This window comes from Canis lupus, chromosome 5 (genome assembly GCF_011100685.1).
Source record: "Canis lupus familiaris isolate Mischka breed German Shepherd chromosome 5, alternate assembly UU_Cfam_GSD_1.0, whole genome shotgun sequence".
In the NCBI taxonomy this organism is placed as follows: domain Eukaryota; kingdom Metazoa; phylum Chordata; class Mammalia; order Carnivora; family Canidae; genus Canis; species Canis lupus.
Genome location: NC_049226.1, coordinates 5421370 through 5436272, shown reverse-complemented (window position 1 = coordinate 5436272; position 14903 = coordinate 5421370). Strand labels below are relative to the sequence as shown.

General features: G+C 46.4%; 1 protein-coding gene across 2 annotated transcripts in view; it reads right to left on the bottom strand.

Annotated features, from left to right (window-relative positions):
- The window catches only part of ARHGAP32 (Rho GTPase activating protein 32), a 291250-nt gene extending 285531 nt beyond the window's left edge, over positions 1-5719 (bottom strand). The window contains exon 1 of one of the 2 annotated variants that reach the window (XM_038535656.1): positions 5682-5719. Coding sequence is in view for 1 of the 2 variants with exons in the window: in XM_038535655.1 (XP_038391583.1) it covers positions 4799-4830 (32 nt within the window). In the remaining variant the exon portion in view is untranslated. Of the gene's footprint in view, positions 1-4798; positions 5468-5681 lie in introns of those variants that run through there. The other variant, XM_038535655.1, reaches the window with a different exon arrangement.
- Positions 5720-14903: the final 9184 nt, after the last annotated feature.

The following is a 14903-nucleotide window of genomic DNA, read 5'->3' as shown; positions in this document are numbered from 1 at the left end:
TATTTTCTACTGAATCTCACATGGTGCAAAATACATGTATGTACTCAAAGGATACTTTTCAGTTCAGTGATAAAAGATCTGGTTTCCCTCATCCTACTGGAGCCAGTACTGCTACTGAATCTGGAAGACCACTGGATATACAGCAACTACTAAGAACTGTCAGGTTCTCCATCCTACACAAAAGGAAATAAAAACAATGAAGTCAAGATTAAGCCTTGTCCAAGATTATAAGATTGAACCCTAAATAATGAAGATTTTACTATTTGAAGGCAAAGAAATGAAAATAAATAAATAAATAAATAAATGCAAAGAAATGGAATATCTACTTTAGAATTCTTACCCAGAATACACTGCTTTTTTTCTGATAGAGACAATGCAAACATATTGGAACACTTCATAATGCATACGTCATGCATGCTTTTCCTCTCAATGCTTTCCATCTCCGCAACCTCCAGTATTAGTGTACATTATAGTCCACAGTACAAAATAAGGTAGTAGGGACGCCTGGGTGGCTCAGTGGTTTGGCGCCTGCCTTTGACTCAGGGTGTGATCCTGGAGTCCTGGGATCCAGTCCCACATCGGGCTCCCTGCAGGGGGCCTGCTTCTCCTTCTGCCTGTGTCTCTGCCTCTGTGTGTGTGTGTGTGTCTCTCATGAATAAATAAATAAAATCTTAAAAAAAAATAATAAGGTAGTAAATGGATAAATGACTGTAAGACAAGTAATAAGATCTCTCTGAAAACCAGAATTCTACTTCTACTCTGAGCATTCCTGGTTCATGTATTTGTTATAAGAAAATAAACAAAGAGGCACTTGGGTTGTTCAGTGGTTGAGCATCTGCCTTCCACTCAGGGCATGATCCTGGTGTCCTGGGATCGAGTCCCACATCGCGCTCCCTGCATGGAGCCTGCTTCTCCCTCTGGCTGTGTCTCTGCCTCTCTCTGTGTTTCCCATGAGTAAGTAAATAAAATCTTCTTTTAAAAAGTAATTAATTAAACCAAAGACCTCCTATCTCATTTCCTTTTACCTGCCCTAAAACAATCTCCTTTCAATACCATGGAAGACCTCCTTGTCCAGGTTTACTGTGAAACTGTAAACATCTATTTTACTAAATCTCTGTATTTTACTACCTTGGGGAATGTTCACTCTCAAACTACACTTCTCTAGATAATCTCTGGTTGCTTTTGTGTGTTTGTTTTAACCTCAAGAGTAAATACTGTCTCCTCAGGACACTGAGTCTTCTTTAAGCCTCTACCTTTTTTTGAGGTGCTACAATTAGAAGCCTACACCTCAGTTCTCTCCGGATACTGCTGTTCTGTTTTTACTGGAGGGCCCTTTTGCTTCTTTCCCCCTGTTCTACCAAGGACAGGGCAGAAACATTCACGTCCTCCCTTATCTCCCTTGGATCATCCCACTGCACTCAAGCATCATCCAAGGCAGAAACTGCATGATTTGCAGGAATGCAAGAGCCACAATGACCCCAATTCTGTTTTGTTTAACTCAGTTAGAACAATGACCTTTATTTGTGCACTTTTAATTTGGTATTCATGTTAAATAAACCAGTACTTGAAGTTGAGAAGCACATCCAATTTCTCAATTGTAAGATAATTTAAACCAAATACTTCAAAAAGCAGCTTAGTATCAAAGCCTCTAGAGAGTAAAGTAGGTCTACCTTTAGAAAAAAATAGTTTTATTGTTTCAACTCTGAAGAGGATGTTCTGGAGATGCTAATGCAAATCATAAGGGAAACTCAGAGTCTCATACACATGTAAGGAAAATTATCTAACACCCTGGCCTCATTAAAATAGGTTCTTCTCACATATCTTTCTCAAAAAAAATACCAGTACCAAATTAGAAGTGATATTTAAATTCAGTTTGCAAACTTAGAACAGTACCAGGGAGTGGTTAAGAGCCAGGATCTCCAAAACAGAGCAGAATTTTCCTTCCAACCATTCTTTATCATCTAAATAAGCAAGTGATTGGGATGCCTGGGTGGCTCAGCAGTTTAGCACCTGCCTTCAGCCCAGGGCGCGATCCTGGAGACCCGGGATGGAGTCCCACATCAGGCTCCCTGCATGGAGCCTGCTTCTCTCTCTGCCTGTGTCTCTGCCTCTCTCTCTGTGTGTCTCTCATGAATAAATAAATAAAATCTTTAAAAATACATAAATAAATAAGTGATTAATAAAAATAAAGTACAATTTATGGGAAATCTCTCAAGTTATTCCAATTATCAGCTATTAACTAATGTTTTCACTAAAGGAGAAAATTCAGTAACAAGTAACATACCACTAAAGAAAACAACTCTGTAATACAGGGGCAAGGGTGACCTACAATATTTTAGGCATAATCATCATCATTATAATCATCATCTATGACTCACTGAGTGCTTACTATATATCGTGTTAAGCATTGACAAGTATCATTTCATTTAATCGTCACTACAAATTTCATTTAATCATCACTACAATGTCTAAGGCAGATTCTCTAGTTATTCTCAATCAAGGAGATACCTGACGAATCAAGATGTTAATTAATTTGTCCAGGATCAAAGTTTATAAATATCACAGCTGGCATTCGAACATAAGTCTATGTGGCTCCAAAGCACAAATGAGCACCTTTCCAGGGGTCTTAGCCACTAAAATGCTATGACAGGAAATAAGGCCTGTGCTCAGTAAAGCAAAAAAATTTAAGTCCTAAATCAAGGGTTGGCAAACCTTTTCTGTAAAGGGCCAGATCATAAATATTTTAAGCTCTGCAGGCCACGTCTCTGCTGCAAGAACTCTGCTGTTGTACTGCCAACATAGCCATAGACAATACAGAAACAAATGAGCATGACTGTGTTCCAGTAAAACTTTATTTATGGGCACTGATATTTGAATTTTATATAACTTGTGCATGCTATGAAATGTTCTTTATTTTCCCCCATCATTTAAAATTTTCTAAGTCATTCTTAGTTCGTAGGCCATACAGAAAAACAGGCTGTGGCCACATTTGGCCTACAGAGTAAATTCTGCCAACTTCTATACTAAATAATGCAGACAAATATAAAGTATTTTTTTACTCAACAGTGCTTCTCACAAACCCTGGCTTATAACCTCCTTTGATTTGGGGTTTTGGAAGATTTATTTATTTTAGACAGAGAGCCACACTAGCGGGGAGAGACAGGAAGGAGGGTTGGGGAAGAGAGAGAGAGAGAGAGAGAGAGAAAGAGAATCCTCAAACAGACTCCCTGTGGAGCCCAACACAGAGCTGGATCCCAGGACCCTGAGATCATGACCTGAGCCGAAATCAAGAGCCAGCCGCCTAACTGACTGAGCTACCCAGGGGCCCCTCCTTTAATATTTTAAACTGATACTTTAAAGAAGCTCAAAGTCTCAATAAGCTTGACATCTGTCTCAGAATAATCAAAAATTCCAAAGAATCCAAAACTCTAGGCACTACATAAGGATTTCCTAAGAATGAGAAAGAATCACAAAATTTTGGAAGTGGGAAAAAAAAAACTGGGGGGAAGTGGAAAAGCTCTAACACATTCTCATTCCTTATGTGCATTTTTAAAAATTGATGTTAAGGGGCAGCTCAGGTGGCTCAGCACTGCCTTCAGCCCAGGGCCTAATCCTGGAGACCTGGGATTGAGTCCCACGTGGGGCTCCCTGCATGAAGCCTGCTTCTCCCTCTGCCTGTGTCTCTGCCTCACTCTCTCTCTCTCTCTCTGTGTCTCCCATGAATAAATAAATAAAATCTTTAAAAAAAATTGATGTTAAAATATTTAAAACAAAAATACTAAATTTATATGTAAAAAGTGATACTTTACACGTATAAAAATTTTTACACGGCATTCTCACATTCTTTCTCTCATCTCATCCTTCACAACAACTTTGTCAAGGAAGACAATGCAAGCCTTCTCATCTGTTTTGTACATAAGGAAAACAAGCTCAGAAACATAAATTACCTGCCCAAAAAGGGGACCATGCCACACAAGCTACTAAATGGCAAAACTGCACCCGTGACCTGGTTTCAAGTCCTGCTCTCTTAACTACTTCCACGGACATCAGATTTCACATTAACAGGTTAAATCCTAAAAATGCTGAAGAATATTAGCCATTATCTATAAATTACAAGATAACAAAATCTTTAAAATACACTGAACAATGTTTAGTTCTGGGACAGCCCGGGTGGCTCAGCGGTTTAGCACCGCCTTCAGCCCAGGGCCTGATTCTGGAGACCCGGGATCGAGTCCCACATCGGGCTCCCTGCATGGAGCCTGCTTCTCCCTCTGCCTGTGTCTCTGCCTCTCTCTCTCTCTGTGTGTCTCTCATGAATAAATAAAATCTTAAAAAAAAGAAAAAAAAGAAAAACAATGTTTAGTTCATTTTGTTCCATTTTTCTTCTGCTACCACAGGCTTCTGAAGAAAACAGGTGCTACTCCTTGACATTAATTAAACGCATTTATAGTTAACAGTGAATCTATATACCCTGTGCATACAATATACCCAGGCCCGGCCCGGAAAGGGAAAACACCGCTGAATAAGACATCTAAAGAGAAAATAAGAGAAAGAGAATGGGAGGTGGAGATGAATGTATTGCCATTAAAGTGTCTCACCCAGCTGACGACTGGAAAATGATGTGGAGGCTGGGCAAAGAAAATAAAAGGAACAGAACTACTGGAATTTAAACCAACATCAAAGACTCTAATGACAGTTGAACCTGCCCGACTGCTTCCTAGTCACTCCCTAGAAAACAAAACAGTTACATAACCAGGGAAGGTTCTTCCAACTAACATTTCCTCTGTGGCCCACTTACACTTTATCGCCCACCTCAACGTGCACCACCATGCAGTACACCGGGCCTCCACGCCAGCTATGGCTGGACAAGTCTCTGTCCAAAGTGCTGCTTTAGTCCATGGGCTGCTATAGAGACCACGGTATGAAGATGAGTGGCTTGAGCACAGTTCCAAACTGGCACCATTCTAGAGACGTGTCCTATAAAGCATCACCACACATCCAATTTGGGGAAGGAGGTAGACTCCAGATTTTCCTGAGAATGGAAATCGGAACGCCACAGTCCCTCATCTTCACAAATAGCCCTATTAAAAAGAATTTATACCAATGAGTACTTGAAAAACTCTGAGGTCATGTTGGAGCAGCAATTAAGCTACAATTTCCTTCAACTCTCAAGTGCAAGGAGCAAATATCAAGATTCTGAGTTGGACTGCAGTTTACCCAAGAGGAAAATTCTATTAATGCATCATAACCATCACAACTCAAAAATACTACAACAAATCCTACTGCGGAATCAAACTGACACATTTCCTGGGCTCCCATAGCCTCTGTGCTCTAGTACCATACGCTTTTCCTTCTTCCAACAGAAATAAGAATATAGACAATGTTCGCCAGAAGCAACCAGTGTATCAGAAGTTATTCCCACTCACACTGACTTAAAAAGGTCTAAATCGGTGCCAAACAAAACTCCGAAAGAATGGAAAATAAAAGAGATGCTGACAACAATGCAATGTGGCCCAGCTGCCAGCTACCCATGTAGCATCATGCAGCGCCCGAAGCACTTTAAAAGCAGATTGCAATTCCGCATGCAGATCAAAATCGTAATTATCCAAATTCTATTTCCTGAAAGACAACTATTAAGCCGCATCCCAAGCATCCTGCGGTCGGGCCCTCTCCCCTCCAACCTCCTGTAGGCGTCAGCGACTGAAGGTGAAGTTGCAAAGGGTCCAGAAGTAGGCTAAAGCTAAGAAAGAAAGAAAAAAAAAAAACAGGTTTGACTTTCTCTCCCTACCGTTTCTTAACGATACTATTTCGCGAGAATCTTTTACATCAATATTGAGCCGAGTCAACGAAATTGAGAAAGGCGGCGGTAACACCGGGGTGGCGGGTGAGTTCAGGGCGTTGGGGGGGGGGGGCACTAAGTCACCAATATCGTGCAGTATGCGGCGGCGACTTCAGCCAATTAGAACGAGGAGAGGGAAAACTCTGAGGGCAGAGCCGGGCACGGCGAGGTCGCCGGCGGGCAGCGCCCGGGTCCCAGGCCCAGCGCCCCCGCCCCCGCCCCCGCCCCCGCCGGCCGGGCCCCGGGGTCGCGCTCCCGCCCCGCCGAGCCTCGGGCGCGCTGCAGGCCCGGCCGCCCCGGCCGCGGGGGCTGCAGACCGAGCGGGTCCGCGCGGGGGGCTGGGCGCGCTCCGGGGGCCCCCGAGGTGCTCTCCGCGGCTCGCGAGCCGGATCCTCGGCTGCGGAAAGAATTCCTTCCAGGAAGGCAGGCCGGGCCCCGCGGCCCCCGCGGCCCCCGCGGCCCCCGCGGCCCCCCCGCCCACGTCGCCCGAGCCCCCGGCCCTGCGCGGCCCGCGCCTTACCGAGCCCCGCGGCCCCGCCGCGCCGCCGCGGCCTCGCTGCGCCCCGCTCGCCGCTCCGTGTCTGCCCTCCGCGGGCGCCGGGCCCGCGCCCTCCTCCTCCTCCTCCTCCTCCTCCTCCTCGCCGCCGCCGCCGCCGCGCCTAGAGCCTGGCCGCCGAGGGCAGCCGCGGGGGCTCGGCCGGGCGCCCCCCGCGCCAGCGCCGCATCCCGCCCCGCCGCGCGCTCAGCCCCGGGGGCGGGGACCCGGGCTCCGGAGCCGCCCCCCCCCCCCCCCCGGCCGCGCCGCGCCCGCCCGCCCGCCCCCCGCGGAGTGGCCCCGGGTGCCCGAGCCCCCACCCCGACGCCCTCGCCTCGGGCCGCCCCCGCCCAGCCCGCGCCCGCGCCCGCGCCGCCCCCCGCCCCCCGCCCCCGCCCGGCCTCCGCCTCCTCCGCTCCGCCTCCCCCTGCGCCCGCGACGCCCGCAGCGGGGAGAAGAGGCGCGCCCCCGCCGCCGCCGCCGCCGCCGCCGCCGCCGCCACGGGCACGGGCACGAGCACGAGCACGCGGTGGGGAGGGCGGAGCGTGCGCGCGGCCGCGGCGGCGGGGGCGCGCCCGGGCCTCGCCTGCTGTTGTCCGGGAGCGCACGTGCACCGCGGGGCGCGGGGGCGCGGCGGGGGGCGCGGCGGGGGGCGCGGGGGGAGCCCCCGGGAAGACGCCTCCTCCGCGGCTGCGGCGGCCGCTCCTCTGCGCCCCCCGCCGACCCCCACCGAGGTCACCGCGCGGGGCCTGGAGGCGGGAGCAGCCGGGGCGCCCCAGCTCGGCCGCGCGGGGTCATCCGCTGCGCCCGGGAACCGGCGGCCTACAAGTTCCTTCCGTCGTTGGCCCCTTCGTTCCTGGTTATGGACCAGAAGCCTGCAAGGGACATGGCCGGGGACAGAGAGGACGCGCAAGGGTGCGGGAGTAGCAGCCCCCAAGGTGCGTGGCTGCACTGAAAAGCGGTTTTTGGAGAAAGTGAGGGAGCTCACAGGGGTGCCCCCGCACCCCACCGCACCCCACCGCACCCCAGCCCGCCCGAGGATGACACTGCCCTCCCTTCTCCCCCCGGTTCCTTTTGTTCAGCCTCCGGAGACCCAGCAGCACTTCCACCTGCAGCAACCATCTGTGTAACGGAGTAGAGCTTGACATTCCTCCGTTCTATTTTGGTGGTTTTCTTTTATAATGGGCCTTTCACTCCTGATACATTTAGTGTCTACATGTTGGGGAGGAAGGGGGGGGCGGTTAAGCTACACAGTTTAACTCCTTCGTCTTCAAACCTACAGATGCCAAATACTGCATCGTCTAATGTCACTGCAGTGGCTCGGGTCCGCTCAGCGTTCAGTCACGTCAGTGGGTGTCAGTGAATAGAAAACGTGGCCTTGACCACACTTCACAGAATTTCAAGGGCATGTCTAGGAAACGGGATTCCAACACAGCCTGGGGAGAAATCAGGGAGTGAACACGCTGAATATTCCCACTCTTGGCTGCTTCAGTATAATCAACGTTTCTTTGGGGGCACCTGGGTGGCTCAGGCCATTACGTGTCCGACTTGGGCTTTGGTCATGATCAGGGGGTCCTGGGATGGAGCCCGAGAGAGTTGGGCTCCCAGCTCAGTGGGGAGTCTGCCTGTCCTCCCCCCTCCCTTCCTCTGCCCTTCCCCCTACTTGTGCGTGCTCTCTCTCTCTAATAAATAAAATATTTTTTTAAGTGACCAAAGTTTCCTTCAAGACCAAGATTCTGCATATTTGCTAGCAGAGAACGGGTAAGGGATAGAATGAGAAGATTTGCGTAGAGGGACAAACCAGGATGAGAACATTTAAAGAAGCCTAGCTCAAATAAATTATATTCTAGTACCCTAGCCATCTCCTGGAAACAGGTACACTCAGGGTCCACACAGTCTTGATGGATGCTTCCTAAGTACTGGAGAAACAGCAAGATAAATCATGAAAACTGGAGGCCTTAATCCTAATGCAAACCCATAGTTTAAAAATTGCTTGCTCCAAACTGCAACAGTCCCAGGGGTTTGCCTTTTGGCCACAGGGAGCCCTCTCTGGAGAGAGCGACATGTATGCAGAGAGGAATTCAGAAACTTGTGTTGTTCCCAGGATTGGTGAGCATTAAACACAAAACTTCCTGTGATGTCAAGAAGCCAGCACGGGACATTAAACCAAGTCAGCATGGGAAGCAAGTTTTACTTACCCAAGGCTCTGGTCCCTTGCCTACTCTCACTACAAGAAAGACATTCTGCATTCTTTTTGAATGTCTTCACATCCCACAGTTTTGCCCTCACACCCCAAAATTCACCTGCAGTGGCTGAGTATTATTAAGTGGTTTATATGCTCAACCGATGGAGAAGGTGAACAATACAGAAAGGAGCTAGGATTTATGCATACGTTGGATGACACAGATATTGTACTTCAGAGTCTCAAAACATTTTGGTAACTTTCCCCCTGTTGCTATTATATCTCGTTCAGGGAAAGAACAAATGGATTCCATATGTGTATTCCAAATGTCAGAGATGTTTGAGCAAGCTCAAGGGTGCTGATGCTCTTTACTCTTGTTCTGAGTCAGCACTCCCTCTCCTTGGAAAGAAGCATCCAAATATCCTATGAATAATAGTTACTATCACTAAACCAGCAGAATAACCAAAGGTTGTGATTTCTGGGCAACTGCAGCCATGTGAACTTGGTGTTTCAGGTGTTTGTAACCAATTACCTCTGTCCTAATAATACCCTTCATGATTCAATATATGTGTCCCCCCAAACTGCAACATCCCCTCAAAGAGAAAAAGCCTGTCTAGCTGTAAAATGTGCTAATATTATTACGTAATGTTAAGTAGCTGCATTTGTTATGGTTTGAGTGAATATTCCCAAGGTGAGGGGCAAGAGAGGAAAAAGCAAGGCAAATCCACCCTCCCTCTTAAGCTGTTGGAGGCCTCAGCCTGACACTGTCATCCTCCAGGCAGGAGCATCTGGGCTCACTCCTGGCATCTCTGATCTGTTGCCCTGCAGTCCCCTCCAGGCACTGAAGCAGCGTCATGGTGCAGACAAACAGAGCCAGCCAGAAGGGCAGCCACACAGGCAACTGCAACACTCACCTAACCTTGAGTTTAGAGAGATCCTGGGAGTTGAGCAAGGGAGAGAGGGAGGCTTATTCATCTCCAGATTGAATGCTCAACAGCTGCCTTGAGAAATAGGAGTTGCTGAAAATGAGCCACGTTTAATAGAGAATTTTCCCAAAACGACATTTGACATTACCTTGCCTTTTTTTTTTTTTTTTTTTTCTTTTTGGTCCTGGCCCCGGGGGCCAGCTCCATAAAGTGTCCCTATAAAACAGGACAACAAAATAGATTTTTTTGAAAAAAAATGTATTCTCTGTGTTGCTTTCTCCTAGCTGGTAAGGATGGCCATGGAGTAGCCAGCCTCTCTTTAACATGGAGCCCTTTGCAACAGAAAGCTACTATTGAGCAATGTTTTAGAAAGCAGTCGGCAGTCCTATTCCCTGGGATGTGACACATCCCTGGGGGCATGCATTGAGATGCTAAACTTCCCATCTCCCATCCTCTTCTGGTCACATTTGGTTCACATTAGCCTCTATCACAATAATTTAGGACTTTGAGTTGTTCTCCCACAAAGGTTTTGCTTTTCAGTCATTGAACCTTCCCACCAGCTCTAGCTCTACATGTCTGCTGTGAATCATTCGGCCTAACGGTAGCTCCTTTGCTGTCTCTTCCCTTTGGGTCCTTCTCCTCTTCCAGGATTCTAAATGTTGGCTGCCCCAGGGCTCTGACCTTGGGCCTTTTGTATTCTTTTTATACTGCTTCCCAGGGCAGTCTCCTTCAGCCTTTGCCTTTAAATAGCCTCCATACAGTGATGTATATCTTTAACCCTGACCTCTACCCAGCACTCCAGGCTCATATATCCAGCTGCCTACAAGGCATCTCCATTTGGATATCTCAAAAGGTATATGTCCAAAACAGAACTCTTCATTTTTTTAAAGATTTTATTTATTTATATCATAGAGCATGCACAAGCAAGAGGAGCAGGAAAGGGAGAAGCAAGTTCCCCACAGAGCAGGGAGCCAGGTGTGGAGCTTGATCCCAGGACCCTGGGATCATGACCTGATCCAAAAGCAGATGCTTAACCGACTGAGCCACCCAGGCACCCAGAACCCTTAAATTTTTTATTAGAAACAAAACTCGGGGCGCCTGGCTGATCTCAGGGTCATGAGTTTGAGCCCCACGTTGGGCATAGAGGCTACTGAGCCCCATGTTGGGCATAGAGCCTACTTAAAAAAAAAAAACCCTCAAAATGCTTTCTTCAGTTCTTTCCCATCTTATGTCAAAAACATCTCTTTCTCTCAACACTGCTTCCATTTTAGCAGCAAATCCAAGCTCTACCTTCAAAACATACTGATTTCAATCTCTTTCCTCCCTCTTAAACTGACACCCACATCTGCCCCCCATCATCTCTTTCCTGGGTGACTAACTGGTCTCCTGCTTCCATTCTTTCCCCTACAAGGTCTGGTCTCAACTTAGCAACCAGAGTATTTCTTTTCGAAACATTGGTAAGATAATATCAGATGCCTTGCTGGAAACTCTGGTGCTCTATTCTATTCACATTACCAAAGCCCTTCCCTCACCTTGCAAGTCCCTTTAGCGCCTATGCACCCCTCCAGTCTTGACTTTTTTTTAAGTAACCTCTACACCCAACGTGGGACTCAGATCCAAGAGTCACATTCTCTACTGACTGAGCCAGCCATGTGCCCCACCAGTCTTGCCTTCTTTTTTTTTTTTCTTCCAGTCTTGCCTTCTTAACATTCACTTGGCCCCTAGGAGGCCAACCTCCAGCTGTTCTTAAACCAGCAAGTGCCACTTGCCTTTTTTTAAAGTAACCTTTTCAATTACCATCTAAATGGGTTTGCCTTCTCTATCCTCTTACTCCGCTCTTTTGTGTGTGTGTGTGTGTGTGTGTGTGTGTGTGTGTGTGTGTGTGTGAACAGAACAGATTACCTACATGGTTATGTTTTGTAATTGATTGTTTATTTGCCTCTCTTACTAAAATGAAAGCTCCCTGAGGTCAGGGCTGTTTATTCACCACGGTATCCACATTGCCAAACAAATGAATAAGTTCTGTACTGTCAGAGTACAGAATCTATATGCTTACTGATTTTCTGCTGTTATTTATTGCTATGGATGTATCTTTATATTTATTACAAGTGGGGACAACTGCAAATTATAAAATTACATAATTTGCAATTTACTGCAAAGCAAATCAAAACAAATTACAACAGAAATCTAAGAAAACATCAAGATTCAGCAGTGAGGGATACATAGTAAATGAGTAATTTAATGCCTATAAGGCAAAATCGTACTCTAACCTTATAATTAGGTTTCATATGTTAAAGGCACAGAAAATTAAAGCCAAGTTACAAGAAATGTCTTCTCATTCCCAACTAAAATAATCACCATCTTGGAAAGAAAGGTGGTACATGTTAGCAGATGCTGGTTCTTGCTCTCATTTTTCTATTTTGTCCACTCTGTAACTTTGAGCAAGTTAATAACATCTCTGTGTTTCCATCTGTGAAATGGGCCTGCTTAATTTCTTTGTTCTTCAGTTGGATATCATAAAAGTAGATCAATTTAATTATTATAAAAATGGGGAAAAAAGGAAACTTGGAAATTGACAGTGACTATTATGCTTCCCAAAGTTCTTTGCATAATATTTTGAAAATGAGACAGAAATCAATCTAATTTTGAAATACAACTAAAGACATAAAAATGACTCAGGGGAATCCTGGGTGGCTCAGTGGTTGAGCATCTGCCTTCGGCTCAGGTGGTAATCCTGGGGTCCCGGGATCCAGTCCCGCATCCGACTCCCCACAGGCATCCTGCTTCTCCCTCTGCCTGTGTCTCTGCCTCTCTCTCTGTGCCTCTCATGAATAAATAATCTTTAAAAAATAAAAAATCACTCAGCATTTCTAAAATGATCAGGAAAAAAAAAAACATTCTGAGGGACCAAAGCAACCCACTATCTGAGCTCTACACTTGGCATCACCTAGAGCCACAGAGATTCCATTTTATCGTCAGATGTGAACTTAGTTCAGGAAATGAAAGGAATCACAATGAAATGTAATCTGTTGAATAAAGTATTAATTCTGCTTCTTAGCAAGCAAAATTATGTAGAGGCTCATGAAATAATTAACAAAGAGGCAGCTATAACAGTTCTATATGCAAGATCCTTGAGGGACAGCAAAATGTTTGGAAGGGAAATCGGGTCTAGGAAACTTTGAAGCTGCATTTCCCCAGCAAACATGCTGCTTTATTTAAAATGTATGTTTAATTGAGGTGGCTTGGAAGAAGCTAAATCTCCTATTGGTGGTTGTGCGAGTGGTAAGAGTGGTGTTAAGATGTTACTAATCTTCATGAGAACTCTCTCTCTCTCTCAATCTCTCTCTCTCTCATACACACACACACACACACACACACACCATTTCACTGTAAACACATTGAGTGCTCTACCCCTCCCTCAGAGCTTTGCCTGAATCAGCACTCTGCTCAGCTGCTGGGTGATGCTCCCAACCCCAGAGCCTTTTATTAGATCTAAAGAACTGAAACCAGTGTTGAGGAAGTGCATGGGAAAGTGACTTGGGAAAGCAAGAGATCAAAGAGAGGTCATTCAACTTCAGGGCTGCTTCTTTCCCAGGGTGCTCCCTGCAAGTCCCCTCCCACGACTTTGTCTTTTACGGCTTCCAGTTTCCAGAAATTAATGCATCTCAGAAGGGCTAAAACATCTGTGTTTTCCTGCTGTATTCAAAATACATGTTGGCTGAGAATTTACCTATGATTCTGAAACTTAGATGCTAGGTTTCCTGGGCAACTTCAGAAGAACCGTAGTAGATAATCCAATATTTCATTTTATTATTTTTTTAAATCACTTGCACTGGCCTTGGAAGTTATTTTGTATTTAACTTTAAGTATGGACAATCCCTGAATATAGTGAGGGGTGGGGGGGTTCAAGGTCATAATATATCAGACAAAATAATAAAACTATCCTATCAAAATATTACTCCCTTGCTCCCCACTCAATTTTTTTCTCTTATGTATTTCATGATGAAAACAAACAACAGTGCTCCTCAGAGTGGTATAAAAGGCCAGTCTCAAGCAGAGCTGATAACAGACTCAAACTTACTAGTTCACTCCTTTTCTGGGTTATGATCTAATTTAAAAAGTATTTCTCTTTAGTTCCTGATGGATTTTAACCAAAAAGCAACAGCAGCCATTTTGCTCATGACTATAGAATATTAAAGAGTACTACAGTAGCAGAGGAAAAGGTCAAGCAGCTGAGAAAATTATAGTTTAGGTAATTCAGTGCTTTCTGTGCCTGTGGAACACCTTTCAGTAGAAGACCTGAGGCTTTATCAGTAGGTATGAGGCAGTTTTAACTCTCAGAGAAACTGAGGCACAGAGATTCAAGTTCTGACTAAAATTCAGCGGGTACTTTATTATCTTTTTTGTTTTCATGAAAGCCATCTCTTTTTAAATAAATGTATGTTGATTGGCCAGGTCATATGAAATTGGGCAAGAATGTTCTTTAAGAATAAATTATCTGGGGGATCCCTGGGTGGCTCAGAGGTTTAGCGCCTGCCTTCGGCCCAGGGTGTGACCCTGGAGACCCGGGATCGAGTCCCACGTCGGGCTCCCTGCATGGAGCCTGCTTCTCCCTCTGCCTGTGTCTCTGAATCTCTCTCTCTTTCTCTCTGTGTCTCATGAATGAATAAATAAATATTTTTTTAAAAAGAAGAATAAATTATCTGGGGCTCCTGGGTGGCTCAGTTGGTTAAGCATCTGCCTTTAGCTGGGGTCATGACCCCGGGATCCTAGGATCAAGCCCCACAACAGGTCCCTGCTCAGGTGGGAGTCTGCTTCTCCCTCTCCCCTGCCCCTCTTCTCGCTGGTGCTCTCTCTCTCTCTCTCTCACACACACACATAGACACTCTCTCTCAAATAAATAAAATCTTAAAAAAAAAATATCTGTATGTTGCTGGAGAAAGCCCATCCAAATAGAAATGCCACATTGCACCCTCTCCCATTCCTCTACTGCAGGAGGGGAGACCAGCGGCCTGTACGCTTGCATCTCCCCCACCGCCTCCGGTAAGTGGACCTGGTGCAGGTGGCTGTGACTCCCCCACACCCACAAAGAAGGCGGCAGCAAAACCAAATGCACATCCAGGCGCTTGTCTGAAGCTAAGCTCTGGTATATGGATCAGCCAAACTTGAGATTTCAGGTACCCTGTCCTTACTCAGTTTTTGTCGATGGGCAAGAAAGCCTCATCAGAGAGCAAAGGTTCTATCCCCACCCATTCCATATCAGCAGCCCTGCTACCGGCCTAGTTTTCAGGGCCTACACCTGCCCCAATCCTCCGGTGCAGTGTGGTGGGGAGAGACAAACCTCCCTGACATCCCCTTGATTCGACAACGCATCCTTTTGCCATGAAAACAAAATCAACCTACCTGTCTCTCCCCCCGCCC